The sequence below is a fragment of the Ornithorhynchus anatinus genome, unplaced genomic scaffold (assembly GCF_004115215.2).
Source record: "Ornithorhynchus anatinus isolate Pmale09 unplaced genomic scaffold, mOrnAna1.pri.v4 scaffold_264_arrow_ctg1, whole genome shotgun sequence".
Classification (NCBI taxonomy): Eukaryota; Metazoa; Chordata; class Mammalia; order Monotremata; family Ornithorhynchidae; genus Ornithorhynchus; species Ornithorhynchus anatinus.
Window position 1 is genome coordinate 603,788 of NW_024396743.1, and position 27,596 is coordinate 631,383.

General features: G+C 61.8%; 3 protein-coding genes across 12 annotated transcripts; all 3 read left to right on the forward strand.

Moving 5' to 3' along the window:
• The first annotated feature begins 1,220 nt into the window (after nucleotides 1-1,220).
• Nucleotides 1,221-6,146, forward strand: LOC100085803 (E3 ubiquitin-protein ligase TRIM47-like). 2 transcript variants are annotated; one of them, XM_029056905.2, is made up of 8 exons: nucleotides 1,221-1,325; nucleotides 1,658-2,005; nucleotides 2,141-2,264; nucleotides 3,195-3,290; nucleotides 3,994-4,227; nucleotides 4,317-4,479; nucleotides 4,610-4,672; nucleotides 5,416-6,146. In XM_029056905.2, the coding sequence occupies exons 2-8, from the start codon at nucleotides 1,671-1,673 to the stop codon at nucleotides 6,096-6,098; spliced, it is 1,698 nt and encodes a 565-aa protein (XP_028912738.1). In that variant the 5' UTR covers nucleotides 1,221-1,325; nucleotides 1,658-1,670; the 3' UTR covers nucleotides 6,099-6,146. The 2 variants fall into 2 exon arrangements, with proteins under 2 accessions (XP_028912738.1, XP_028912737.1); XM_029056904.2 differs by having other exon boundaries at nucleotides 1,658-2,264.
• A 2,451-nt stretch (nucleotides 6,147-8,597) lies between these two features.
• SLC16A5 (solute carrier family 16 member 5) lies at nucleotides 8,598-19,160 on the forward strand. 8 transcript variants are annotated; one of them, XM_039911026.1, is made up of 6 exons: nucleotides 10,080-10,162; nucleotides 13,609-13,645; nucleotides 13,737-13,841; nucleotides 16,334-16,477; nucleotides 16,759-17,559; nucleotides 18,035-19,160. In XM_039911026.1, the coding sequence occupies exons 4-6, from the start codon at nucleotides 16,384-16,386 to the stop codon at nucleotides 18,289-18,291; spliced, it is 1,152 nt and encodes a 383-aa protein (XP_039766960.1). In that variant the 5' UTR covers nucleotides 10,080-10,162; nucleotides 13,609-13,645; nucleotides 13,737-13,841; nucleotides 16,334-16,383; the 3' UTR covers nucleotides 18,292-19,160. The 8 variants fall into 8 exon arrangements, with proteins under 8 accessions (XP_039766958.1, XP_039766960.1, XP_039766955.1 ...); XM_039911019.1 differs by lacking the exon at nucleotides 10,080-10,162 and adding an exon at nucleotides 10,957-11,320; XM_039911020.1 differs by lacking the exon at nucleotides 10,080-10,162 and adding an exon at nucleotides 11,344-11,766.
• A 4,387-nt stretch (nucleotides 19,161-23,547) lies between these two features.
• ARMC7 (armadillo repeat containing 7) lies at nucleotides 23,548-26,765 on the forward strand. Of its 2 annotated transcripts, none has more exons than XM_029056926.1 (4): nucleotides 23,548-23,630; nucleotides 25,086-25,255; nucleotides 25,431-25,574; nucleotides 26,288-26,765. In XM_029056926.1, exons 2-4 carry the CDS (start codon nucleotides 25,165-25,167, stop codon nucleotides 26,638-26,640), a joined length of 588 nt encoding a protein of 195 aa, XP_028912759.1. In that variant the 5' UTR covers nucleotides 23,548-23,630; nucleotides 25,086-25,164; the 3' UTR covers nucleotides 26,641-26,765. The 2 variants fall into 2 exon arrangements, with proteins under 2 accessions (XP_028912759.1, XP_028912757.1); XM_029056924.2 differs by lacking the exon at nucleotides 23,548-23,630 and adding an exon at nucleotides 23,737-24,484 and having other exon boundaries at nucleotides 25,036-25,255.
• The last annotated feature ends 831 nt before the right edge of the window (nucleotides 26,766-27,596 follow it).

Consider the following 27,596-nt stretch of genomic DNA (forward strand, 5'->3'; position numbering starts at 1 on the left):
GCAGGCCGCCGACTGGGCTGACCGTTGGAAGCCCTGCCTGGGGCTGGGGCTGAAGTCAGGTTATCCGCCTCCCTTAGCCTGTCGGCCGTTGTCTGTGGAGAAACTGTCTCCCCAGGAGGAGAGGCCAAGGAAGGAGGAAGGGAGACAGTGGGGAGAGATGGCCAAAGGCCATGGTGGTCTTCAGAAGGCCTTGGGTGGGGCGAGGGGGAGCGACGTGTGTACGTATATACGTACGTTCATGTGTCTCTCTGCCTGGGCCATGTCCCGTCTGAACCAAAAACGCTTTTTCCCCTGCACCCTATCCATCCATCTGTCCCCTCATCCTTCCCCCATGGGTGTTTCTGGCAGTTTCCAAGGTCTTTCTTGCACTCACTCCCCTCACTGCCAGGGGGTTCTGGCCGTCCAGTACCACTGGGACCAGATGGGGCCACAAGGGGGTAGGGGCCGCCCTGGGGCTTTAGCAGAGGAGTCAGCCCCATCCCTCTGTGGGGTGGTGGGGGTGGGGTGGGCCTCCGCGTCTCGGCTGGAACGGGCTCTGGGCGCCTCGGGGGCCTGGGAGCGGGGCCGCCCCGGGCTCTGCCCGCCGCTTCCCTTGGAGATCCGGGAAGCGGACCACCGTGGCAGCGCCTGGGCTCAAGCCGGTGGGCAGTGCCTTGGCTCTCCTCCAGTGGGACTGACCGACCCGGGTCGAAATCACCTTGATGCTCCGGTTGGATCCGGATAACCTAGGTCCGACTCCGGTCCCCACACTCTTCCCCGGGAACACCGATCTCCCTGCCAAGGCCGCTAGCCACAGCCATCCGCCCCCCGGCCGAGTGAGGAGATGTGTGGAGAGTATTCCCTTCCTCCGACCGTTCAGCCACCCGCTCCCTCGACTGCAAGAACCCAGCCAGGCTGGCCGCTCTTTCCCCAGATCTTAACGGCGGGGATGCCTGGGGAGGGGGTGGGGGGGGCTGGACCTGGGACGAGGGAAATTCTAGGTTTTTTGTGTGCACGCACTGCCACCCTGAGAGTCTGGTCCATGGCCCGGCCCAGATGACGGGTGGGCGGGCCGCGGGATTGGCGGCGTTGCTGTTTTGGAGGGAGCATTCCCTGAGCCAGCGGGAGAAAAGTAGGTTGGAAACACCTTCCTGGAAGGGGGCGTGAGCAACTGACCCCAGGAGAATCTGCCAGAGGAGAGGAAGTGGGCCCGGCGGGGGAGGTGGGGGGGATACTAGGGGAGGGGCCAGAACGGACAAGTGATGTCGTCGGGATTGTGAAGTCACTGAGCTGAACTTTGGGCTTCCTGGAGAACCTTTGGGGGCAGGAGCAGCAGCAAGAGCAAGGTAAGAGTCGAAAGACCTTGAGCCCGTCTGTCCGTCAGTCAGTCCAGCTTGCTCCCTCTCTCCCTGACGCTGTCGGCCTCCCTTCCCCTCTCCATCTCCCTCCTTGCCTGTCCCCATCTGTCTTTTTCTCTCCGTCACCATCTCCCTCCCCGTTTCCTACCGTCTCTCATCCCTGGGCAGTCTCTTCCCCACTCCCACTCCCTTCCCGCGGGAGAAATCCCAGAATGGCTCAGGGCCTCCCTGGAAGCCGGTCAGAGCCTCTGCCGGGCTTTCCCGAGCATGTCCAGACCCCCGAGGGAATGCTGGACCCACAGTCCCCTCCGTCTGCCCAGGACCCAGGCCGAGATGAATAGCAGCTGCAACCTCCAACGCTTTGAGGACCGGATCCTCTGCCCCATCTGCCTGGAGGTGCTGTGCAACCCGGTCACCACCGCCTGCGGGCACAACTTCTGCATGGCCTGCCTCCAGGGCTACTGGGACCACCAGGCCACCCAGGGCGAGGCCACGTGCTGCCCGCAGTGCCGCGAGCCCTTCTCCACTCGCCCCTGCCTACGCAAGAACGTCATCCTGGGCGAGATCGTGGCCTGCCTGACCCCGGGCCAGGCGAGCGCGGGGCACAGACAGGCCGGCCCGGGCTCGTGCAACATCCCCTGCGACGCCTGCTCCCCGCGCAAGCTCAGGTCGGTCAAGTCCTGCCTGCGGTGCGCGGCCTCGCTGTGCGAGACCCACCTGCGCGTCCATGACATGGAGCGGGGCTCACGCGGGCACCGCCGGCCCCAGCCCCACTGGGACCTCCATTCCCCAACCTGCCTCAGGCACCTGAAGCCGCAGCACTTCTACTGCCGCACGGACGGCTGCTGCCTCTGCCAGACCTGCCTGCTGGACGACCACAAGAGCCACGACACTGTCTCCCTGGAGGAGGAGCGGACGCACAAAGAGGTTGGGGGCCGCGCGGGTGGGCACAGAGGGCCCAGTCCCACACAGTGGTTCTGGCAGCAGCGGCAACATATGGGCCAGGAATTGGGTCTGACCTGATTATTTTATCAGTCAGGGCTTGGCCACGTACTAAGTGCGTAACAAGTACCATGATTATTATTACTGTTGTTGTTGTTGTTATGAGGATGCGTTTATTCGGAGTTCATTCCATGACGAGCACGTACCGAGAGCCACAGTAGACGCAGGATAATCAGATCGGACACGGTCCCTGTCCCGTCCCGACCCCCAGCGGGGCTCAGAGGCTAAGAGGGAGAGAGAGCAGGAATCTCTTCCCCATTTTACAGATGAGAACACAAGCCCAGAGAGGTTCAGTGACTTACCCAGAGCCACACAGCAGGCCAGAGGCAGAGCCAGGACTAGAAGCCGGGTCTTCTGACTCCCAGCCATGGGTTCTTTCCACTAGGCCAAGGCTGCCTTCCTTGGGCAGCCCCTTCCACCGGGGTCCGCCCCTGGCCTGCCTCAGCTCCTCCTTCCCACTTTCCCTCACTCTCTTTCAGAAAGGGTTCAGGGTTCCACTCTGGGGGAGCGGTGGGGGGGGGTGCTAAACACTGACCTTCCATCTCCTCCGCACAGCGCCTCGTGGGTCAGGGTGGAAGTATAGGTGGGGGGTGTAGATGGAGCAAGAAGTCTAGTCCTAGGACAGGTGGCTCTGTTCCTTGCAGCCTTACTTCCCAAGGGACCCCCACCCCCCTCCCATCCCCGCCAGGCCCGTCCCTCCGAGGCAAGGTGACGTCTGAGCCAGAACCGCTCAGCGGCCCAGCTTGCGGTGCGGGGGGCCCGGGGCCCGTCTGAGCCTCCTGCCTCGGTCAGCCCACCGTGGGCAGAGCGCTATACTGAGCATCCCACGGGCCCGGTCCTCTCACCCTGTCACAGGTACAAGTGCGGAAGGCCCAGGCCAGCTTGGAGAACCAGATGCTCATCATCGTATCCGAGAGCCAGACACACCAGTCGCGGGTGGCCGTCGTCCTGGTAATGCTGCCGGCTTCCCTGGGCTGCCCCCGCTCAGGCCGAGGGGGGGCCCGGGCGGCGGGCACGCTTGGCAGGCGGAGGGGGCTGCCTACATTAGAGAGGAAGCAGGGAAGCAGACCAAGCCCCACTTCTGAGCCAAACGGAAGACTGATCTCAACCTGAGGACAAGGAACCCCTTCACCCTGCTCCCCCTGAACAGGACAGGGCCTTCAGAGTGTGGGGAGGCGGGGGGACGAGGTCTGAGCCCTAAGGCACAGAGCAAAAAGTCGGGGGTCAGGGCACTTATACCAGGAGCTACCAAATCCAAACAGCTGGGTAAGCGTGCGCTTCCGGGGGGCCGGGTATCCCCCAGTTCCCCACCACCTGCTTTCTCCACATCCCAGCCGGGGACATGTCCGTCCGCCTGTCTGCCCCTCCCTCCCCCTCCTCCCCCCGGCCCTTGTCAGACTTTGCACTGAGTTTAGAAGGTTCTGTCTGGAGGTCCATCAATCAATCCTATTTACTGAGCACTTAATTCAGTGGTCTGCACACAGTAAGTGCTTAGGGGATACAATATAAGTCCCCAGGGTAGCCTGGGGTCCCTTGATGAGTGTCCCTGGCACCTCTCTTCCTCGCCCCCGCTCCAGAAGGGTGGTGTCCTGCTTGGGGCTTGGGGCGACCTCAGCCCCGGTGCTCTCCCCCCCCCTCCACTGTCCCCCTCCAGAAGCTGATTCAGGCCATGCGGGAGGAAGTGAGCAACTGCTTTACAGAGATCGGCGGGGAGATGGAGCGGCTGCAAGCCAGGGTGCTGCAGTTTGTGGAGGCGGCGGCGGCCAAGGCCCTGGGTCAGCTGGGACGCTCCATCCAGGACAGCCACCGACGCCTGGTTGAGCTGGAGAGCGACAGCCTGTGGCTGCAGACTCTGACCCACACCCCGAGTGACCAGCAGTTCCTGGAGGTGAGGGGGATCCCCCCTCCCCAACTCCGTCCCCGACCCCTGCCCGCATCCCCGGCGGGGGCCCAAGCCAACAGGGAGATCTCTCCCAGGAGTTTGCCGAGATGAAGCCGGTCCCGGCCTCCTCCGGCCTGCTGCTGGGTGCGGTCTGCGAGGAGTCCCACAGTTTCCCCGGGCTGGTGGAGGCGCTGGCCGGGCTACGGGCCCAGCTGGCCGCCGTCGGCCTCCGATTCTCCAACCAGGCGCTCTTGACAGGTGGGTGTTGGGGTAGGGGAGAGGGCACCGCGACGAGGGAAGGGGAGTGGGGGGCGTCCCGGGCCCAGCTCGGCAGAGGGGGCTCTGTTCTGGAGACTCCAAGCAGCAGCGGCCCCTTCTCTGTCTCCAGGCGTAAAGATGAGAACCTACGAGGTGCTGCCCGCTGCCATGGAGAGAAAAGGTCTTCTGAAGGGTGAGGGCCCGCCCCGGGACCCGGGGTCCCCCACCCCAAGACCCCTTAGCCATGCGTCCTCAGGCTAACCCCTGTGGGGGAGTCAGAGGGTGAGGATACCGGGTGGGGAGGGAGGTGGGAAGGGCACGGGGCGTTAAGGGCCCGCGATGGAGCAGCCCTTGGGCTGTGGAGGGCAGTGGTGCCGTCCTGCCAGTGGCGCCTCCAATCCCGCAGAGGATGGCGTGCCAGCTTCCCCTCAGTTCAGCACCAGATGGTGGCTTTATTCATTCAGTCGTATTTATTGAGCGCTTACTATGTGCAGAGGAGCACTGTACTGAGCGTTTGGAATGGACAATTCGGCAACAGATAGAGACCGTCCCTGCCCAACGACGGGCTCGCGGTCCCAACAGACCTTGCCTGACAGCGTCCCTAGAACCCCGGGCGATGAACCGTGCGACTGAGCGCCGTGAATCCCGGAGTGGGGGTGCCCTGTCCTGACTTCCCCCCACCCCCTTGCCTCTTTTTCCCTCCTCTTTCAACTCCCCTCTCCGTGTGACTGTGGGCAAGTCACTTCACTTCTCTGTGCCTCAGTGACCTCATCTGTAAAAGGGGGGATTAAGTGTGAGCCTCACGTGGGACAACCTGATGACCCTGCATCTCCCCCAGCGCTTAGAACAGTGCTCTGCACCTAGTAAGCGCTTAACAAATACCAACATTCATTCCCCCTCTCCTCCGTCTTCTCCCTCCCTCCGCGTCCCGGGCAGACTACTGCAACCTGAACTTGGACCCGACGACGGCCGGCGAGGAGCTGTTCGTGTTCAGGGAGACGCACACGGTGCTGAACCTGGGCATCCTGCTGGAGCCCAGCCCCGCGGGCGCCCGCCGAGACTTCAACCCCTGGCCCCAGGTGCTGTGCACGCCCAGCCTGGCCGACGGTCGCTACTACTGGGAGGCCGAGGTGTCCGACTCCTGGGTCTGCTTGGGCGTCACCTACGGAGGCGGGGCCCCGTCGCCCGGCCCCGCCCACTGCGCAGGCGCCATCCAAGGCCCGGCTCCCGCCCACCGCGCAGGCGCCAGCCAGGGCCCGGCTCCCGCCCACCGCGCAGGCGCCGCCCCCGGCCCGGGCCCCGCCCCCCGCCGCAGCATCTTCTACCTCATCGGCCGCAACAGCGCCTCCTGGTGCCTCGAGTGGGACTCGCTGAAGTTCTCGGTGTGGCACGACAACACCCAGACGGTGCTGCAGGGCGGCTACTACCGCACCATCGGCGTGGCCTTGGACCACGCCGCCGGCAGCCTGGCCTTCTACGGCGTGGCCGGCGGGGTCAGCCTCCTGGGCGGCGGGGTCAGCCTCATCTACCGCTTCCTCACCACCTTCCGGGAGCCGCTCTTCCCCGCCGTCATGGTCAGCAGCGGGGCCTCGGTCACCCTGAGACATCACCCCGCCTAATAAACCGAGGCCTGGTCTCGCTCCGGGGGCAACGAGGGCTGGACTCTGTGTGGGGGTGAGGGCATTTGTTAAGCGCCTACTGTGTGCAGAGCACCGTTCTAAGCGCCGGCAGGGATCCGAGGTCATCAGGTGGTCCCCCCGTGGGGCCCCCGGTCTTCATCCCCATTTTACAGACGAGGTCACTGAGGCCCAGAGAATAATGTTGGTATTTGTTAAGCGCTTACTATGTGCAGAGCCGGGAGTCGAACTCATGACCTCTGACTCCGAAGCCCAGGCTTTTTCCACTGAGCCTCACTGAGAAGTGAGGTGACTTGCCCCAAGTCACACGGCTGACAAGCGGCGGAGCTGGGATTAATAATAATGTTGGTATTTGTTAAGCGCTTACTATGTGCAGAGCACTGTTCTAAGCGCTGGGAGAGATACAGGGTCATCAGGTTGTCCCACGTGAGGCTCACGGTTAATCCCCATTTTACAGATGAGGTCACTGAGGCACAGAGAAGTGAAGTGACTTGCCCACAGTCACACAGCTGACAAGAGGCAGAGTCGGCATTCGAACCCACGACTTCTGACTCCCAAGCCCGGGCTCTTTCCACTGAGCCACGCTGCTTCTCCAAGCGCCTGGCCGATAACGAGCTGAAGGACGGGTGGGGCCCCTGACCTTTTACTGCAGTCGGGGCTGGGCTTCCACCTGGAATTCCTTAGCCGCACTCAACCGGAAGCTGGGCCCGCCGCTGACGAGGTCGAGCGAGGGCTGCTTCTGCAGCCTCGTGCCCTCTCGGGGCTGTGCCCAACCCAGGGGCCTTGTTCCGGCTTCCTCAGGTACGGGGCGGCTACTGCCCGGGTCAAGCACGGGGCAGGAAGGGTGTTGAGGGCCCCGGTCCCTCCCCCAAAGCCAACCCTGAACCCAAGTGTCTCGGGGCTCAAGGCTAAACCACGGAGGTGGGGACTTTAAAACTGGCCTCCAGGTTCACGCAGTAGCACACCCCACCCCGGGACAGCTGAGGCCTTCACCAAGCTGCCAACCCGGTCGGCGGATGGGGGTAGGCGGGAGTTGAGCTGAAGACCGGACAGCCGGAGGATCGGTGGACCACCTGCTTGGTGATCTTGGGCAAGTCACTTAACCTCTCTGTGCCTCAGCTTTCTCATGTAGAAAAGAGGGGTAAAATATCTGTGTTCCCTCCCTCTTTGTGAGCTCTGTGAAAGGCAGAGACTACCTGGTTTGACCTACTTATCTAGTATCTATCCCAGCATTTAGCACATTCTTGGTCATGCTTAACAGTTAAGCTTAAGTACTTACTGTGTATCAAACACTTGTCTAAGTGCTGGAATAGGTACAAGCCAATTAGGTCAATCACAGTCCCTGTTCCCCATGGGGCTCACCATTTTAAGTGGAAGAGAGAATAGGTGTTGAATACCCATTTTACAGTTGAGGAAACTGAGACCCAGAGAGGTTAAGTGACTTTCCCAAGATCGCACAGCTAGCAATTGGTAGAGCGATTGGCAGAGGCGGGATTAGAACCCAAATCCTCCAACTCCCAGGTCCGTGCTGTTTCCACTAGGCCAGGCTGCTTAATGAATAAGTGCTTAATAAATATCATCATCCTCAAAGGACCAGCTGGGCAACCTCCCAAGTCACCTTTACCCCCAGCCCCATTAATGGAAGTTCCTCGTGCACAGGGAATGTGTTACTTCTGTATTCTGTCCTCCCCAAGTGCCTAGTACAGTGCACAGCTCTGAGTGGGCACTCAATAAAGGGTGGCCAACCACTAGTTGGGACACCAAATTGGTACCCTCAACCCAACCTTAATCTCCCCATTTGGGCCTGTTCAAGCATGGGGAAACTTGGGGGGCACTGAGGGAAATGTGATACTTTTTGCTATGCTATTTGTTAAGTACTTACTATTTGTCAAACACTGTTCTAAGTGTTAGAGAAGCAGCGTGGCTCAGTGGAAAGAGCATGGGCTTTGGAGTCAGAGGTCATGAGTTCAAATCCCTGCTCGGCTACTTGTCAGCTGTGTGACTTTGGGCAAGTCACTTAACTTCTCTGTGCCTCAGTTACCTCATCTGTAAAATGGGGATTAAGACTGTGAGCCCCATGTGGGACAACCTGATTCCCCTGTGTCTACCCCAGCGCTTAGAACAGTGCTCGGCAGAAAGCGCTTAAATACCAACATTATTATTATTATTATTATTAGTTACAAGATATTCTCCCCACCTTCAAAGACTCACTGAAAGCACATCTCTTCCAAGTGGCCTTCCCTGACTAACCCCTCATTTCCTTTTCTCCCATTCCCTTTTGAGTCACCCTGACTTGCTCCCTTTATTCCCACCCTCCAGTCCCACAGCATTTATGTAAATGCCCGAAATTAGTTTATATTAATGTGTGTCTCCCCCTCTAGACTATTAGCTCGTTGTGGGCAGGGAATGTGTCTGTTATATTGTTGTACTCTCCCAAGCACTTAATACACAATAAGTGCTAAATAAATTTGATTGATTGACTATAATGGAGTTGGTAGACATGATCCGTGCCCACAATAAGCTTACGGTCTAGGCAAGAGGTGACGCCTTCATGGGCTGCCAACTATTGTGACAAGGGAAGCCAAAGAACACAATCCAGCCCCTTGGGGAAGTTGGTGCTCTGGGCCCCCCTCGGGGTCTGGCCCTGCCTGGCCGGCATAGGTGGGGGTCCTTCCCTTCTGGCACCTGGGCTCCTTGGATGGTTAATTATTTCCTCCTTGGCATGAATTACCCTGACAGGTAGTGCTGGCTGGGGCCAGGGCTCAGGGCTCCAGAAGTCCACTCGATCCCCTTCCTGGATCTCCCTTCCCCGCTAGGGCACTGGGGGAGAAACTGCGGTGACAGCACGGAGTGAAACCATGGAACCAGGCCTCGCTCGGCCCTGACCCACCATTCTTTCTTGACTCCAGCCTTGCGCTGGAGCCTCGTGTTCCCGGGTACCGTTCTCAGGTGCGCCCCAGAAGTGAATACAGCCTACGATGCTGGAGCAGAAGATAAGCGAATACTCATTACGCTTGCCTTCTCAAGACCAGTCCCCCAGCCTGAAGCAACACATCCCATCATGAAAAACAGGTCAAAACCACCCCTCCCTCCAGGAAGACATCTGTGGTGGCTGTGTGGGCTGGTGGAAAGAGCACAGGCCCGGATTCTAACCCTGGCTCCGACTGCCTGCTCTGTGACCTTAGGTAAGTCACTTAACTTCTCTGTATCTCAGTTTCCTCATCTTTAAAATACCTGTTTTCTCTCCCCCTTAGAATGGGAGCCCCTTATGGGGACAAGGATCGTGGTCAAACCTGCTTATATCGTACCTTCCCGGCTCTTAGTACAGTGAATAACAAATGCCATTATTATCGGTATCATCTCTCCTTCTCACCCTTCCTACACTCCCCAGTGGCTCCTTTAGCCCTACTTCCCGAGTACGGAACATCACCCTCAGGAGCACTCAAAAAGCAGCATTGATTGATTAAGTGACAGCCCCTCGTGCCCGGAGACCCCAATGCGTCGGGGAAGGGAGCTGGCGGGGCAATGGGGAGAGGGCAGGGGCAGGGCCACCTTGCCGGGGGCTTCTGGGGCCCCAGGCAGTGTGTCCCTCTGACTCAGCCCTGCTGGGGCCCAGGGGACGGGGAGGTGGACCCGGCGACCCTGATTGACTGCATAGCAAGACCGGACTCGCCTGGAGTTCGCCAACCCTGGCCGGGGTGGCCGGGGACGGGGGGGTTGGGCGGGCGAGCAGGTGGGCGGTCTTCCCCCCCTCTCTCTTCCAGAGCGGGGCAAGGCCCCAGCCTGGGAGAGGGTGAGGGAGGAGGGGAAGGGAGCTGAACCCTTTGCCCTGGGCCCCGCGCCCACCTCCGCCTCCGGACCCTCCTCCCAAGCGGGAAGTCCAGGAAGATGGGGATTCCCTGAGCCATAGGTGGGCTGTTGGGACCCCTGGGTCTAGACTTCTGGTCAGAGGGACCTCGGCACTACTCACCTACCACCGCTGCCCCCGCTGCTTGCTGCTACGACGACGACGACTACTTGTGCCCCTCTCTGGGGTCAGAACTGGGGTCAGTGGGGGCCGGGGGGCGGGGTCAGAGAGAAAGCCCTTCCTGAGACCCTGCTGATCCAGTCTGCCTCCCTGGGACGGCAGCAGGACCCCGCCCCCACCCCCACCCCCGGGAATCCTCTTCCACCCAAGTTCCCCTTCTTTTGCTCCTCTGCCTCTCCCCGGGCCCCTCTTCCCTGCGCGACGACCAGCCACCCCCTCCCTCCCTTCGGGTCCCCGAGGAGCAGAGTTAGAGAAGTCTGTCCGGAGCGAGGGGTCCGGTGTGTCCCCGTGTCCGTCCCCACCCCCTGCCCCCCGCGCGATGGCAGCCGTTGAGGCCGTTGATGGAGGGTGGGTGTGGGGTGGGGGGATCCCGGGGAAGCGACCCTCCCTCAGGGCCCTCGCCCCCCGCGGTCCCCCGGGCCGTCCTTCCTCTGCCCGTCCCTCCCTCTCTCTATCCGTCCGTTCTTCTGTTTGTCCTTCGGTCGGTCGGTCCCTCCCCTCCGGCGGGCGGTCCCGGCCCCGGCCCCGGCCCCGGAGCCAGGAAGCGCCGCCCGGCCGGAGGAGCCGCCGGTCCCGAGCCGCCCCCGCTTATGGGGTCTCCGTGGGAATCGGTGAGAGTCGCGGCCGCCCTCCTCCCCCCCGGGCCCGGACCCGGAAGGGTTAACCTCCGGCTGCCCCCCGCCCCCCAGGCCCCCGGCCCCCGCCTCTCCGGGACCCTCCAACTGCCCGCGCCCGGCTGCCCCACCGGGGGAGGGGGCTCGGACCCGGGGGCCCAAAAGCTGAAGCGCCCAAAGCCCCCTCCCCTCCGCCCTCCCCTCCTGCTCCCCCTGCCCTGCCCTGGCGTGGCCTGCTCTGGCCTGGCCTCCGAGCTGAGACCACCCCCTACATCCCCCCGGGGTTATTTGGGGGGCTGTGTCCTCTGCCGGACCGGATCCGGCGAGGGGTGAGGAGGGGATTCCCCCGAGGCCGGGCAGAGAAGAGCCGGAGAGGGGGACCCCAGGCCTCCCGGGGCCACCCCTCCCCTCCTCACAGCCCTGCCGGGGGGGGTGCTGGGTGCAGGGGAAGCGGCGCCAGCCCTATGGCAAACTGGGGCCGGAGTCGCCGGGCCTGCGCCCTGGAGAGTTCAGCAGAGGTCCCCCACCGGGAGCCTGGATCTGAGTTCAGGGAAGGCCAGAAGGTCAGACTTCCTGCCTCACATCTCCAGCCGCCCCCATCTCCACCACCCGGCCCCGAGCCTCCACTCCTCAGGGCCCCCGTGCCTCGCACCCTCCTTCCCCGGGCCCGGCCCTCCGCCCGCAGACCCCAGTGCGGTGGTAGGGTTGGGGCGGGAGGGGCCGGAGGGCTCGTTAGCCCCAAGAGGGAAACTGAGGCAAGAGGGTAGCCTGTAAAGGGCAGATCCTCCTCCGCTGGAGAAGGAAGCCCACAGCCTCTTTCCCGTCTCAGGGTGCTACCCTGGAGAAGTGCCCAAATAGCTGGGTGGGAATTGCGTGCCAGACAGGTGGTGTCTGTGGCGTTGTCAGCCCTAGGCAAATGGAAGGATTGGTGCTGTTGCGGAGGATTGGCCTTCTCTCGGACCTGGAATGCCGGTCTGGAGGGGGCCTGACCGGAAAAGCAGAGCTGGAGGTGGGAGAGGGCAGACTGAGGGGGTATTTTTCCTCCAGGCTCAAGGCTCCGGGCATCCCTTCCCAATCCTCCACGGACCCTCTCCTCTCCCCCCTGAGACCCCTCTTCTCCCCAACCCTCCATGGTCCCTCTCCCCTCCCCGTGACCCTTCTCCCCCCACCTTCACTAGGGTCCCTGTCCCCAGACCCCAACCTCCCCTGACCTCCCTCACCCTGTCAGTGAGCAGGAAGAGGGGATGGGGCAGAAGGACAGAAATCCCATCCCAACCTGCTGCCCATGCCAACTGCCGCCAATACCTATCCTTGAGGCAGTTCCCAGGAGCCTGGTTTGGCCAGTCACCTCCGTAGGCATTGCCAGCCTCGGGCTGGCAGCCCCTCTGCCCTGCTCCTTTCCATTCTCAGCTGACCCAGGTCTGGTTTTGGTGCGAACAGAGGCTGGAGTGGGGAGCTCTCTTCCTCAGCAACCAGCCTGGAGTCCTGACCAGGAGAGCTATTGAGTAAAGACCAGAGAGGTCAGGGGTCGGGGGTCACAGGGCAGAGGGCTGTCGGCTTCGGTAGCTGCGTGGGCCCCTGGGGTCACAGGTTGGAGCGGAGGGCCTTGGAGCTCCAGACAGAGTTCTCAGTGGGAGGTTGGGAAGTCTTCAGTCCAAGGCCTGGAAGTTGGCTGGGAGCCAGAGAAGGGAGCTGTGATTTGGGGGAGGCGGGGAAGAGGAGCCTGGGGCTGGATGTCAACAATCAGGGGCTGGGCAGAGGTCCAGAGACAGCCCCTCCGCCTTCCTGTTTGCTCCAAAAACAGAAATCCTAATGGGAGCAGAGAAGGCTGAGGGGGACCGAGGGGGTGACGGGACGGATCAGGTTCTCTGAGGCACAGCAGAGGGGAGGGGCCCCAGACCTCCTGAGGCTCTTGGGGCCTGGTGGGTTCTGGGGCTGCTGCAGATGCACAGTCATATCTAAGAACATCTTCCAACACAAACACACACACACGCTCTCCTGCAGCGTCAAACTCATACAGATGCTCATTCATAACTAGACACATCCTGAAACACAAACACATGCATACACACAGAGTCACATTCATGCAGACACACTGTCAACCATGAGACCACAGCCACACTAGCAGGCGCACGGGCACACACACACACAAGCGCACATGGAAACACACCCTGAATGTGACTGATTGGTCTAACCCCTCTGGGTGAGGGCCACACCAATATTCCCCTTTGGTCCGCCCCCTTTCAGTGCCTCCAGGTGCAGGGTGGAGAAATGAATGAGAAGGGACTTGGGGAGTGAGGAGAGGTCCTGGAGCCAGGAGGGGCCAAGAGACAAGGAGAGGCCGAGAAGCGAGAAGAGAACCAGGAATGAGGAGAGTCGAGGAGCCAGGGGAGACTTGGGGAGTTGTACCTGGGCATGCTGGGGGCCTGGATCTAGAGAGGCGCGAGTGAGGTGGTCTCCTCAGGGGGCTGGGGCAGAGATGAGGTGGTCCCTGAGAGGGCAGGGCAGGGCTACTCCATGGGAGCCTCAGGTGGAGGCCAGACGGCCAGAGGGAGAGCCTGGAGCAGATAGAGGCTGAGCAGGAAAGCCCTTGCTCCTGCAACTCCCCCTGCTCGTGCGTGCTGCTCTCCCTGTCCCTGATGCTCTCCTGTCCCTGCCCCTCCCCTGCCCTTGCCTCTACTGCTCCCTCTGCCCATCTTTCTCTACCTGCCCCTCTGCTTCCCTGCCCCTGCCGCTCATCCTGCTCCTGCTCATCGCCCTGCCTGTGCCTCTCTCCCTGCCCTGCTTCTCTCCTTGCCCCTGCCCCTGCCAGGGGACCAAGGCCGACCCTCCTCGTTCCTCCTGCCCACAGGCGACCGCAGCCCGAGAAGATGTGCCCGCACGGCCAGGTCGGGCCGGGGCAGGGGGTGGAGGGCAGCTGGGCCTGGGTGGTGCTGGTGGCCACCATGGTGGCTCAGGGCCTGACCTTGGGCTTCCCAGTCTGCATCAGCGTCTTCTTCACCGAACTCCAGCATGAATTCCAGGCCAGCAACAGTGAGACCTCCTGGTTCCCCTCCATCCTGACGGCCGTCCTGCATGCCGGGGGTGAGTCCATGAGGGCCGGCGGAGGCCACTGGGACCGGTGTGTGTGTCTTGTGTGTGTGGGTGTTGGGGGGCCTGGCCAGCGGCCAAGGGGGTCGACCTCTGGGGAGCATCCATCCAGTCTCACGACCTCTGGCTAGAGTCCTCTCCCTGGCCATCCTGAAAGGGAGGTGCCCCCAGATAAGGAAAGATCCCAAATGAACCGGACAATGAGTGGACAGGGCACAGTGGCCCCGTAAGTCCCTGCCCTCCTTTGGGGTTCCCTGGGACTCCTCTCCCTTCCCCTCCGTCCCTCCTTCCCCACTCACCCGCCCCACTCCACCGGCTCTGGGGAGCCGCCTTTTCCTCTCTTGCCCCCCGGGACCGAAACCACCTTGGCCTCGGTCACCTGAGAACACTCCCAGGCTCCAGTGCTTGCTGCTTGCTGGGTGGTGTCGTCATAGGGCAGACACACACACACACACACACACACTTTCTATCTCTCTCCCGCTCCCCCACTACCTCCTCCACCCCTTGGCCAGGCCAGGCTGCCGAGGTCCCTGACTGTCTTGGAGCCAGGAGGAAGGAGAGAGGAGTGGGGTGGGGAGGCTGCTCTGGGAAGCCCGGAGCTCTGGGAGGAGGAAGAGGGGAGGAGGGGACGGTGGGGACGGAAGAAGGGGAAAGGGGAGGGAAGTAGGGGGGAAGAAGGGCGGAGAGCCTTCCAGCCATTGCTGTGGAGTTGTTGGGGTGGGGCGGGAGCAGAGGAAGGAAAGCACTGCCCAAACCTATTTCCTTGGGGGGCAGGGGGGGCGGGAGGGGCTGCCAAGGTCAGGTGAATAAGGAGGGTGGGGGCGGTCTGGAAGGGGAGGGGCGGGGACTGCGAGGGGACCGTTTGGGCCTGGGAGGGGGAAAGGGCCGCCCCCCCCGGGAATGGGGATAATCCCACTCCCTGGCTCACGCACGCAGGCACACAAATACACACTGTCACGCTAACACTGGCACGCTAACATTCATAGCCTTTGCACACCCATACTCTGACATTCAGAATCGGACACGCACTCCGGTTTATAAGCCACATTCACAAAACCAGCCAGGCACTCCATCCCCTCACGGATAGATAGCTACGTTCGCACACAGGTAGGCCCAAAACCACACGACTCTCATTCCCAGTGCCCCCCCACCCCCCCACCCCGTCTCCGCCCCACCCTCCTTCTCCGTCGCCCGCTTCCGGACACCCCTCTCTCTTACCCTTCCCCCCGCTGAGCGCTGTTGGAAAGGTGATATTTGAGAGGGCTGGGTCACGCCGAGGTCTGGGCTGGGAGCCAGGGGTTCATGGCCTATGAGCGGCCAGAAAGTAGCAGCCACCTGGGCTCACCCACGGAGAGGCCAGGACACGGTGAGCCTGCCCTAGGCCCCAGGAACACCGGCCCTCCCTCGGCTGGGTCCCAGGAGGGAGGTGAACACAGGTGGGAGCCGCCCCTCCCTCTCTCCCCCGGCTCCTGCATTCCCCCTCGTCCCCTCCCCACCCCCGCCCCAAGGTCCCCCGGAGGTCAGGGACCGGCAAAGTCGTTGGGCTACTCTGGTTTGGAGCTGGGCTGAGCGGGCCTGCCCGGCCCCAGTTCCTCCCAGTTCAGGAGACCGGGGGCGGTTCTGGTGGAGCCGGGCCGATCAAGTTCTCCAGCTCCACCTGGGGAATCCCGCCCCTCACCGGCCGCCCCGCATCCCCAGGCGAGGGCCAGCGCCCAGAAAGCGTAGACCGCGGCCCTGGTTTCATTCATTCAATCATATTTATTGAGCGCTTACTATGTGCAGAGCACTGTTTTTTCATTGGAGACGTGAACACTTGCCTTGGCGTCTTATTGTTTCCTGGGTCGGTCCTTACCTTTCTGTCTCCAGTCCAGGCTCCTCACTTACTGTCTTAGGTGGTGAGCCCCCTGAGGGACAAGGACGGTGACTAATTCTCACCTGGGTATTCTCTCCCAGCACCGAATAGAGTGCTTTATACACAGTAAGCGCTTAATAAATTTTATGACTTTCCCCAGCACAGTATTCCCTCCTTTCCAATCGGTGATATTTACTGAGAGCTTACTATGTGCAGAGCACTGTACTAAGTGCTTGGAGGAGTCCAGTAAAACAATTATCAGATACATTCCCCGCCCATAACAAGTTTACAGTCTAGAAGATCCCTGTCCATGGATCACACCCTTCTCCAAGATCAGCCCCTGGCTCTGGCTCCCCACCGGCGGCCCGTGACTTAGATTCCCCCCTCCCCCTGCTCCATTCTGGTTCTGACATGTACCCCCAGGGCCCCCCCATTACAAATATTTATTTATTTAATTATAAATAAATAATATTAGTATTCAATCATATTAATGTCCAACTCCCCCTCTAGACCGTAAGCTCGTTGTGGGCACGGACCGTGCCTGCTTAATGTTATACCGTGGTCTCCCAGGCGCTTAGAACAGCGCTTTGCACACAGTAAGCCCTCAAAAAATACGATCAAATCAATACCGCAGGGCCGGTCTGCGGAGTGCTGGTGGAGCAGTTCGGCTGCAGGGTTGCGGTGATGGCGGGGGGCCTGCTGGCCGGACTGGGCCTGGTGGCCAGCTCCTTCTCCCGCTCCCTTAGCCAACTCTACCTCACGGCCGGCTTCATCACAGGTGAGCCTTCCCCCGGTCGTCGTCGTCCCCCCCGGCCCCCACCACCCTGCACGCCCTCGTCCTGGGACCCCGGGAAACAGAGGCCTAGTGGGGAGGGGGGCCCGGGGCAGGAAGAGGGGAGTCTGGAGGATGCGGGGAGAAGCTCGTTCAAATCTCCCCGACCCCCTGCCCCAAACACACACACGCACCACCCCGGGGGGCAGCTGCAGAGGAGGGGGGAGAGTTGCGGGCTGGGCAGGCCAGGAAGGAGCCTGGAGCCAGCTCCTCTCTGCCCCCCCCAGGCCTGGGCGCCTCCTTCACCTTCCAGGCGAGCATCACCATACTGGGCTACTACTTCTCCCGCCGGCGGGCACTGGCCAACGCCCTGGCCTCGGCGGGCGTCTCCATCGGCCTGACCCTCTGGCCCCTGCTCTCCCGTCATCTGCTGGACTCCCTGGGCTGGCGTGGCTCCTTCCTGGTGTTTGGCGGGGTCCTGCTCAACTGCTGCGTGTGCGGGGCCGTCATGCGGCCCCTCAAAGCCTCGCCCCCGGAGCACGCGGCCGGCCCGCCGCCCCCCGCCGCCCTCCGGGGTTGCCTCTGGGCCTGTGGCCGGGCCCTGCAGCGATACCTGGCGTTCGACGTGTTCCGCCACAACCGCGGTTACCGGATCTACACGCTGGGCGTCGTGTGGATGGTCATGGGCTTCGTGCTGCCCCACATCTACCTGGTGCCCTACGCCATGCGCCACGGGGTGGACCCGGCCCGCGCCGCCCTCCTCATCTCCATCATCGGCTTCAGCAACATCTTCATGCGGCCCGCGGCCGGGCTGCTGGCCGGGAGCCCGGCCTGCGCCGGCCGCCGCATCCACCTCTTCAGCCTGGCCCTGCTGCTCAATGGCCTCACCAACCTGCTGTGCGTCACGTCGGCCGACTTCCGCGTGCTGGTGGGCTACTGCCTGGTCTACAGCGTGTCCATGAGCGGCGTGGGCGCCCTCATCTTCCAGGTGCTCATGGACATCGTGCCCATGGACCGCTTCCCCAGCGCCCTGGGCCTCTTCACCGTCCTGGAGAGCTGCACCATACTCATCGGTCCGCCGCTTGCCGGTGAGGGCCCGGGGCGGCGGGGGCTGTGTGGGGCAACAGGTGGAGCGGGGGCCCCCCCGGGGCGGCCGCAGGTTCCCCCGCGGACCCCGCCACCGTTTCCAGATCGGGGTTCCCTTCCCCTCAGAGGGCACCAGCCAGCATCTCTACTGCCGCTGCTCACTCAGGGCCGGCCCTCCCCTCACTTTGGAGTCTCAGCCCCCCCAGCCCTACCCGCACCCCCCCATCCCCTCACATGTCCAGGGACCCCTGCATTCCCGGTTCCCTGCATTCCCCTCCATCCCCACGTTCTGGAATCTTCAGACCCCCCCCATTCCTTCATTTTTCCCCAGGGACCCCCTCAATCCGGGGGCCTCGAGACTCCCCCCCACAGCCGCATTCGCCCATTCCCGGGCCTCGGGACCCCCTCCCCCCAGCTCCTTCCACCCCTGGGCCTCAGGACCCCCGCCCCCTGGGGCTCAGCCACGGTCCCTTGCAGGTCTGCTGCTGGACGCCACTGGAGACTTCAGATACGTCTTCTGCACATCCAGCTTTATCCTGGTGTCCGCCGCGCTGTACATGGGCATCAGCTTCTGCCTCATGCAAAGGAAGGAGCAGCCGGCAGATACGGGGACCCTCAAGGAGCCGCCTCTGGAGGAGACCCTCCTCCCCGGGGCCGCAGGCGACCTCCCGCCCAAGAAGCCTCCGTCGCCGCTGCCACTCCGCGTGGAGGTCATGTACGTGACCAGCGTCTGAGCCCGCAGATCTTAGCCCGGGGTAGTGAGCTTCGGGGCCGGCCCGAGGGCCTCCACCTGCCTGGGTGAGGGCAGCAGCCGCCGTGAGGCAGGGTGGGGAGGGGCGTGGCCAGAGCCCCCTGCCCCCGTGCCGGGTGCGCCGAGGCCACTTCTCTTGGGATACCTCGGGGCCGCCGGCCTGATGGCGCTCCAGGGGCTCCAGGCGCCCGGGCCCAGGTGCCCTGATGGCCGGACTGGATGATCGCGAGGTTGGTCGGACCCCTCGGCTCTCCCGGTTGGTGGAGCTGCACCTGGAGCCCGAAGACACCCGCCTGGCACCCCGGAGTGGGCACCCTACCCCACCATGTTGGGAGCCCCAGGTTCCCCCATCTGAAAGCTGAGCAGGGCTCAACGAGCCCGGGTCTTGGCTCGGAAGTTTGAGGTCCTGCCAATCCCGAATGAAGACAGCGTCAGAGGCCACCGGACACCGGGCATCACCTTGCCTGGCCTAGCATGACCAGCTCCCAGCCTCCGGGCACCTGTCAGGCCCCTCCTGACCCCGGTGGGCGGGATCGGCCTTCTCCGACTCCTCCGGCTGGCGCCACTGCCCCGTCAGCCCCCTCTCCAAGCCTCCCTGGTACGACTGGGCGATGGCACTGAATTCCCCCAGCAACCTGGCAGGCCCCAGTGGGCAGGGAGAAGGGCCCAGGAGACCCCATGTGGGGCAGGGAAGGAGCCAGGGCAGCCCCTGGGGGTGGGGAGGGTGGAGGCCCGCCCCTAGGAGCGCGCGGAATGGGAAAACTCCAGGAGGCAAGGAAAGGGACCCGGGACAGCCCCGACTCTGGTCCGAGACTGGCCAGGCACAGTCCTGGAATAAAGCCTGCCTCTCCAGCTCTGTCTGTTTCTCGCCAGGCCTGGGTGCAACTGAGCCAAATGGTCAGGGCCTGGGTCTGGGCCCTGGGTGGGGAGGGGTCGGTGGTCTGAGCTTCTTGCTCCTCTCGGGGTCTGGAAGTCCCGATCATCCAGTACCCTTCTCCCTGCCTCCTGAGCTGCAGGAACGGCACGGCTCAGTCCCAGGCCATGGTGGGGCGGGGCAGGGGGCAGGGGGCAGGGGCAGAGGGCAGGGGTGGCGGCTTTGGCTGGTGGGGAATGAAACGCACACGCCCAGCTCCTGACCACAGCTCTCCTAGCAGCCCAAGTTTACGGGCCCGACCCTTCCGGCTGCCGCCCCCGGATTTAAGGTGGGGAGAGTGGAAGGAGAGGGAGAGGCAAAGGAGGGGGAAGCGGGGTGTGTGTGGGGGGGGAAGGTAATCTGATCTCTGACGATCAATGACTCAGCTTCATCCCGGGGAGACTTTACCCCTCCCCTACCTGGCTGTGGGCCAGGCCTAGCTGGGGCCTAGCCGGGGCCGGGGACCCTTGGGAAAGAAAGGTTGCGGGGACAGGGGAGGGGAAGGGGTCCCCGCGACTCGGCCCTAATCAGCCGGGAAGGGACGCGGGGGGTCACGGGGTCTCCTCGGACGGACCTCGCCCCTCGTCCCCTGCCGTGCCGCCCGGGAGGGGTGGGTAAGGGGGCTCCCTTTGCTGCGAGCGCCCGAGCCTTTGACTTTAAAAAGAGGCAGATGGTTGGCGGGCGACGATGTGCCCTGGTGCGTGCTGTTACCTGCCTGGCAGCGACCTCGGAAACATCCCGGGCCTGCCTAACCGCCTCCCCGCCCCCAGCCTTCCCCCTCCCTCCGGAACCCCCTCCCTACCGTGGACCCGGCCCCCGCCACCGCTTCCTCACTCCCCACCCCGTGACCAGCCCCTGACCCCTCATCCCACCACCATCCCGGGAACGGGGGTGGGGGTCAGGCATGCCTACGGGCTGGGGAGCGGGAGAACGGCCTCTGCGGAACCACCCTCGGCCCCCTATTCCTGCCGGGCCCCGGGAAGCAGCCAGGCAGGTGGGGAAAACGAGTCAGGAGTGAATTCCCAGCCCCGTGGCTCCCTTTGGTCCAGCGGCAGGGCCCGCTGGCGCCCGTGCCCGTTTGCTGGCGCAGACCGTGCCCGGGCAGGAGTCCTATCGGAGGATGGAATCGATCTGTTCTGCAAAACCAGCCCCGGGCACTGGCCCGCTGTGGCCTGAAGGGCACGACTGGAGGCTGCACCGCTGCCTCCCTGCCCAGGATGGTGGTCACCCCCAACTGGCGCTTGGCTCCCCGCGGGCCAGACCTGGAGCCTTTTTGGCACCTGGGGCGGAACCCCAATCTGAGCCCCCTTCCCAGTTCCAGCTTCAGGTGGAAAGGGCACGGGACTGGGAATCAGGAAACAGGGGCCTACTCTCGGCTCTGCCCCGGTCTGCTGGGTAGCTTTGGGCCAGTCACTGAACCTCTCGGTTTCCTCATCTCTAAGATGGAAAGAAGATCTGATTATCTTGTGTCGACTTAGCACTGAATAAACACATAGTAAAAAATAGAATTATTAATAATTAACCAAGGGAGATGGTGCAACCTGACAGAGCCTTGGGCACCTCCCTCCTCAGGCATACTCTCTCCACAGCGCCAGGGATGGGCACTTTCAGCTCGTCACAGGGTGACAATCGCCCCACTTGCCCAACTGTGCCAACTCCAGCCAGACCCTTCCCCTTGCTGGGGGTCCCTTCTCAGCCCGGTCTCCATGGGAGGCCCACCGGGGCTGAGAGGGCAGTGCCTGGCTCGTATCTGGTAGACGCCATCGTGGACCCCAAATTGGGGTCAGGACACAGGCCAAGGGTCAAGCCAGGGCCCCCAGAGTCCGCCAGAATTACTCTAGACCCCCAGGGTCTGCACTGGGAGTCAGAGGTCATGGGTTCTAATTCCGGTTCCTTCACTTGTCAGCTGTGCGACTTTGGGCAAGTCATTTAACTTCTCTGGGCCTCAGTTACCTCATCTGTAAAATGGGGATTAAGACTGTGAGCCCCACGTGGGATAACCTGATTACCTTGTATTCCCCCCAGCGCTTAGAACAGTGCTTGGCATATAGTAAGTGCTTAACAAATGCCATCATCATTATTATTATGCATATTAACAGAGGGATGTGGGGCTGGGCCAGACTTCCAACTTCCACCCTGGGTCGTTCCAAATCAGTATTAGTGATGGTGCACCTAGGGGGTACAGAACGCTGTAAAAGGGAGATCTAATAATAGACAGGGTCCCTGCCCCCAGGGAGTTTATTCGGGGAGGCAGGCACTGAATACATTTCAGATTGGAAGAGGCGATAAGATAGGCGAGGAGGGGTGGGGTGAGCACTTCATTCAATAGTATTTACTGAGCGCTTACTATGTGCAGAGCGTTGGACTAAGCGCTTGGAATGGACAATAGGGTGGCCCTTGAAGAGCCACCCTCTGCTGAAGAGGAACCAGAAACAGTCTGGGGTCTCGGGGCCTCCGGAAGAGTGGCAAAGTCCAGAAAGTCCACGCCGGCCTGGGTCCGTTACCGGGCCGAGGTCCGGGCCCGGGGCCGCGCGGCCTCCGGTAGCCAAATGACCACCGCGCCGCGGGCTCCCTCTACCGGCCCAAGGCGCCTCCTGCACCCTACCATCCGAACCCCGTTAATAAGAACAAGGACGGTATTTGTTGAGCGCTTACTGTGGGCCAAGCACTGTTCTAAGCGCTGGGGTGGAGAGAGGGTAATCACGTGTCCCACGAGGGGCTCACGCTTTTAACCCCCATTTTACAGATGTGGTGACTGAGGCCCAGAGAAGCGAAGTTGAACTAACTGGCCGCCTACTATAACCAGAGCCCTGGTACTCAGAGAAGCAGCGTGGCTCAGTGGAAAGAGCCCGGGGTTGGGAGTCAGAGGTCATGAGTTCGAATCCCGGCTCTGCCACTTGTCAGCTGTGTGACTGTGGGCAAGTCACTTAACTTCTCTGTGCCTCATCTGTAAAATGGGGATGAAGACCGTGAGCCTCACGTGGGACAACCTGATTACCCTGTATCCACCCCAGCACTTAGAACAGTGCTCTGCACATAGTAAGCGCTTAACAAATACCAACTTCTTTTTTTTTTTTACTCTAATGTTAATGACGATAGCGTTTGTTAAGCGCTTACTGTGGGCCAAGCGCTGTGGGAGATATGAGGTAATCAGGGTGTCCCTCGTAGGGCTCAGAGATCCCCGTTTTACAGATGAGGGAACCGAGGCCCAGAGAAGTTAAGTGACTTGCCCGAAGTCACACAGCTGACACGAGTGGCGGAACCGCGATCAGAACCCACGACCTTTGACTCCCAAGTCCAGGTTCTTTCCACTAAACCACGCTGCTTCTCACGCTACTGTGGGCTGAGGGGAGCACGCTATGGTTACTAGACATGACCTCTGCCCTCAGGGAACTTAAAAATCGGCATGGGAATCAGACGCTAAAATGAATTACGGTTAGGATCAATCTATTAGTGCGGCCAAGTGGAAAGAACAAGGGCCCGGGAGGCAGAGCACCTGGGTTCTAATCCCCTCTCTGCCCTTTAATGACTGCGTGACCTTTGGTGAGTCACTTCACTTCTCTGTGTCTCGTTTCCCTCATCTCCAAAATGGGGATTCAATACCTACCTGTTCCCCCTCCTATTTAGACAGTGAGCCCCGTGTGGACCCCGATTATCCTGTATCTACCTCAGTGCGGTGCTTGGCAGGTAGTAAACACTTAAGAAATACCACTATTATTGAATTATGCCTTCTCCCCCTTGTGATGTCCTTGCTCTCGGATTTGCCCCCTTTAATAATGTTGGCTTTTGTTAAGCGCTTACTACGTGCAGAGCACCGTTCTAAGCACTGGTGGAGATACACGGTCATCAGGTGGTACCACGTGAGGCTCACAGTTAATCCCCATTTTACAGATGAGGTCACTGAGGCACAGAGAAGTGACTTGCCCACAGTCACACAGCTGACAAGTGGCAGAGCCAGGAGTCGAACTCATGGCCTCTGACTCCGAAGGGCAGGCTCTTTCCACTGAGCCACGCTGCCTCCCTTTATTCCCCCCCCCCACAGCACTTATGTACTTATCTTTAAATTATATATTACATTATTTATATTCACACCTGTCTCCCCCTCTAGACTGTAAGCTCATCGTGGGCGAGGAACGTGTCTACCACCTGGGTTCTATCTCCTCTCCTAAGCGCTCGGTACAGGGCTCGGCACACCTTAAGCGCTCAACAAATCCAACGGGCTGAGCGAACGTTATTAGGTGCGGCGGAGAGGAGTAAGCGTCGGGGACAGGACTACCTCCTAGACGCCCCCCGGTTGGCTTTCCCGTGGTGGCCCTCAGCCCGCCCACTTCCGGGCCGCCTGCCTCCGCTTCCGGCAGGTTGGGGGCGGGCTGGGGGCGGGCCCGGAGCCGCTTTCCGCCGGGGCCGAGGTGAGCGGGCTCCCGCCGGCCTGGGGGGGTAGGGGGAGCCGGGGGAGCCGGGGGAGCCGCTCGAGCCGCTCGCCGCCGGCCGGTCCTGCCGGGCCCCGCGTTCACCCCCGCTCCATCTCTCATCTCCAGACCCAGACGCTGCCCCCTTTAGCCCCTGGCTTCTTTAGCCCCTGGCCCGTTTAGCCCCTGTCTTCTTTAGCCCCTGTCTTCCTTATTCTCTGGCCCGTTTAGCCCCTGTCTTCCTTAGCCCCTGGCCCGTTTAGCCCCTGTCTTCTTTAGCCCCTGTCTTCCTTATTCTCTGGCCCGTTTAGCCCCTGTCTTCCTTAGCCTCTGGCCCGTTTAGCCCCTGTCTTCTTTAGCCCCTGGCCCGTTTAGTCCCTGTCTTTCTTAGCCCCTAGCCTGTTTAGCCCCTGTCTTTCTTAGCCCCTGACCCGTTTAGCCCCTGTCTTCCTTAGTCCCTGACCTGTTTAGCCCCTGTCTTCTTTAGCCCCTGGCCTGTTTAGCCCCTGTCTTCCTTAACCCCCGTCTTCTTTAGCCCCTGTCTTTCTTAGCCCTTGTCCCGTTTAGCCCTGTCTTCTTTAACCCCTGGCCTGTTTAGCCCCTGTCCCATTTAACCCCTGTCTTCTTTAGCCCCTGGCCCATATAGCCCCTGTCTTCCTTAGCTCCTGTTCCGTTTAGCCCCCACCTTCATTAGACTCAGTCCCTTTAGCCTCCTTCTCTTTTAACTCCTGGCTCCTTTAGCCCCCTTCTCCTCTAGCCCCTCTCCTCTCTAGCCCCTGGCTCCGATAGCCCCTGTCTTCTTTAGCCCCCCCCATCATCTTCAGTCCCTATCTTCTTTCCCCTGTCTTCTTTATGTAAGTCCTGAGGAGCTGAGGGAGGGGTGAATAAAGGGTGCAAATCCAAGCGCAAGGTCAACATAGAAGGGAGTGGGAGAAGAGAAAATGAGAGCTTAGTCGGGGAAATTATATATGATAAATTATTTACATTAATGTCTGTCTCCCCCTCAGCTTGTTGTGAGCAGAGAACATGTCTACCAATTCTATTATAGTGTACTCTCCCAAGCGGTTGGTACAGTGCTCTGCAAACAGTAAGCGCTCAAGAAATTTGACTGAATGACCTTCTCTTGGACCTCCTCTCTGCCTCTGTCTCTGTGGGGGCTCTGGGCTGGGGACATTTTGGGGGGGGGAGCAGAGAGGGGAGGGGAACCCATTGGACCCTTGCAGCTTTATTATCTGGTAGGGGGTGGCAGGGAAACAGGACTGGAGGGCATCCAGTGTGACTTGCAGCCCAGAGAAGGGTTGTCCCGGAAGGGAGCGAAGAGAAGATAAAAGGGGAGAGAGGCTGGACAGCCTCGTGGGTAGCTTGACCAGGGAGGGCCTGACAGGGTCTCCTCTCTCCTTCCCAGTATGAGCACCTGACTTGAGGGTAACCTTATACCACCATGGCCTTCCCCAGCAGGAGGAGACCAGGCCGGGGTCCCAGCTCCCTGCCTGGTCTGATGGATCTTTCCCCGAGCCGACCGTGGTGATCGACCATGGCGCAGAGCTCCCGAGCCGGCCCTGAGGGTGGACGGCTCGAGTACCTGCAGGCCCTGGTCACCGAGTTCCAGGAGACCGAGAGTGAAGGTGAGAGTGGCAGGTACAGAGGAGGTGGGAGCTAAACCGGAAGGCATTTGATCACAGGGTCACCCACCCTCTCTTGGACCACTCCATCGAGGACACCTTCCATTTCCCGGGCCCGTCCCTCTGCTTCTCGGGCCACGGCCCCTCCCGTGGTGACCCCTATGTTTTCTCTCTGCAGAAGCCAAGGAGCAGGTCTTAGCCAACTTGGCCAACTTCGCCTACGACCCAAATAACTACCAGCACCTGCGGCAGCTGCAGGTCCTGGACCTGTTCCTCGACACCCTGAGCGAGGACAGCGATACCCTGGTGGAGTTTGCCATCGGTGAGGGGTGAAAACATGCGTGCTTGCACACGCACGCACGTGCACACACACTCTATCTCTCTTTCTCTCTCTTCCTCTCACCCCCCTACCACACCTTTTAATAATAATAATAATGTTGGTATTTGTTAAGCGCTTACTATGTGCCGAGCACTGTTCTAAGCGCTGGGGTAGACATAGGGGAATCAGGTTGTCCCACGTGGGGCTCACAGACTTAATCCCCATTTTACAGATGAGGGAACTGAGGCACAGAGAAGTTAAGTGACTTGCCCACAGTCACACAGCCGACAAGTGGCCGAGCTGGGATTCGAACTCATGAGCCCTGACTCCAAAGCCCGTGCTCTTTCCACTGAGCCACGCTGCTTCACCTTTTGTTTTCTCCCTCTTCTCTTTGGCCTCCCCTGCCCCTCCAGGCCGGGGCAGGGCTCACTGTCTGGGCTGGAGAACTTCTGCTCTTGGGCACCATAGGCGGGTGGTATGCTGGGGCTGGATTTGGAGCCCGTGGGGCCAGGAGATGTTCTGGGCCTTGGGCCCCAGTAGGGACATGGAGAATTGGGGTAGAGGCGAGGGTCGAGTTGGCAAGGGCAGGGTAGGGGCCTGGGAGAAGCCCACTCCTGGCCGAGCCCAACGATAGCAAGCCTCGGAGAGGGGGATGCCGTGTCCACGGGTCTGGGGGCCCGGGGCTGACCGAGACTCCCACTTTGCCTCTGCCCCAGGTGGTCTCTGCAACCTCTGCCCTGACCCAGCCAACAGGGAGCACGTCCTGCAGGCCGGAGGCGTCCAGCAGATCATCGGCTGCCTGTCCAGCCCGAACGAGGAGACGGTGATTTCGGCGGTGACGACCCTCATGTACCTGAGCGGGCCGTGGGCCCGACGGGCGGGCCGGGAGCCGACGGCGGCGGCGGCCCCGGTGGTGGAGTGCATGCTCCGCTTCTCCCTCTCCGCCAACCGGCGGCTCAGCAACCTGGCTGTCATCTTCCTCGAGGACTACTGCTCCCCGGAGCAGGTGGAGGAAGCCCGCGGACTGAGCGGACACACTGCCCTGGGCATCCCGCTGCCCCAAGACTGACGAGGGGGCCGGGGTACGGCCCCGCGGCCTTTGGAGTCAGGGCCCGAATCCCCACGGAGGCCCGAACCCCCACGGATTTGCAGAGTGACAGTGGGAATAAATGGAGTCAGTCGCTGAGACGGTGAGTGCACTGCTGTCCTTCTGGCAGGTCGAGCCCCGGGCGGGGGGGGGGTCTGTGATCGGCCGCCCATCCCCGGCGGAGAGGGGGTGGCGAGTGCAGGGGCCGGGGAGGAACGAGGTCACTCGGCCATATGGAGTGAAAAGGGAGCTGGGGGGCGGTGCTGGGATAGAGTGTGGCCTGGGAGTGACCAAGCTCGGTCAGCCCACGGGGGCACGGACTGGGGCCGGCAGTAGCGCAGCAGTCAGTGCTGGTACCTCGCCAGCGGGCCAGTGCAGAAGACAACCTTGCTACTGCAAAGATGGGGAGGGGGGAGGAACTTGGCGGGGGGCGGGGCCTGTCTGCCTGCCGGAGGCGGCCCCATCCCCTCCCCTGGCCCGCCCCTCCACTCCACTCCCCACTGTCCCCGCTCCCGTTACTCCCCCGGTTGGCTCTTCCCCTGCACGGCCTCGGTGGGCGCCGGAGTGGGCTCCAGCCCCAGGAAGCAGCCGGGTGCCTCGTCCAAGCTGATCGCTTTATCAAGGGGTCAGTCAGTTGGGGAGCCTGCGAGGTCCTAGGGGGCCGGGATGGGGCTGAGGGGGCGGTGAGGATAGCCGCCCCCCCGCCCCACCGACACACCCCGGCGATCGGGTCCAGGCCGGGCCTCTCGTCTGTCTCCGTCTGGGTCCCTCCCGTTCCGGGGTCCCTCACTTGCCCGTCCCGTTCGCGGGCCGAGAAGCCCCGGCACTCGCTCCAAGGAACCGATGGCTGCTTTACAAACAGGTGAGGACGCGGCGAGCCGGTGCCCCGGACACTGGGAAGTTTGCAAACCGGGAGCGGTGACTGACCTTCCCTCCTC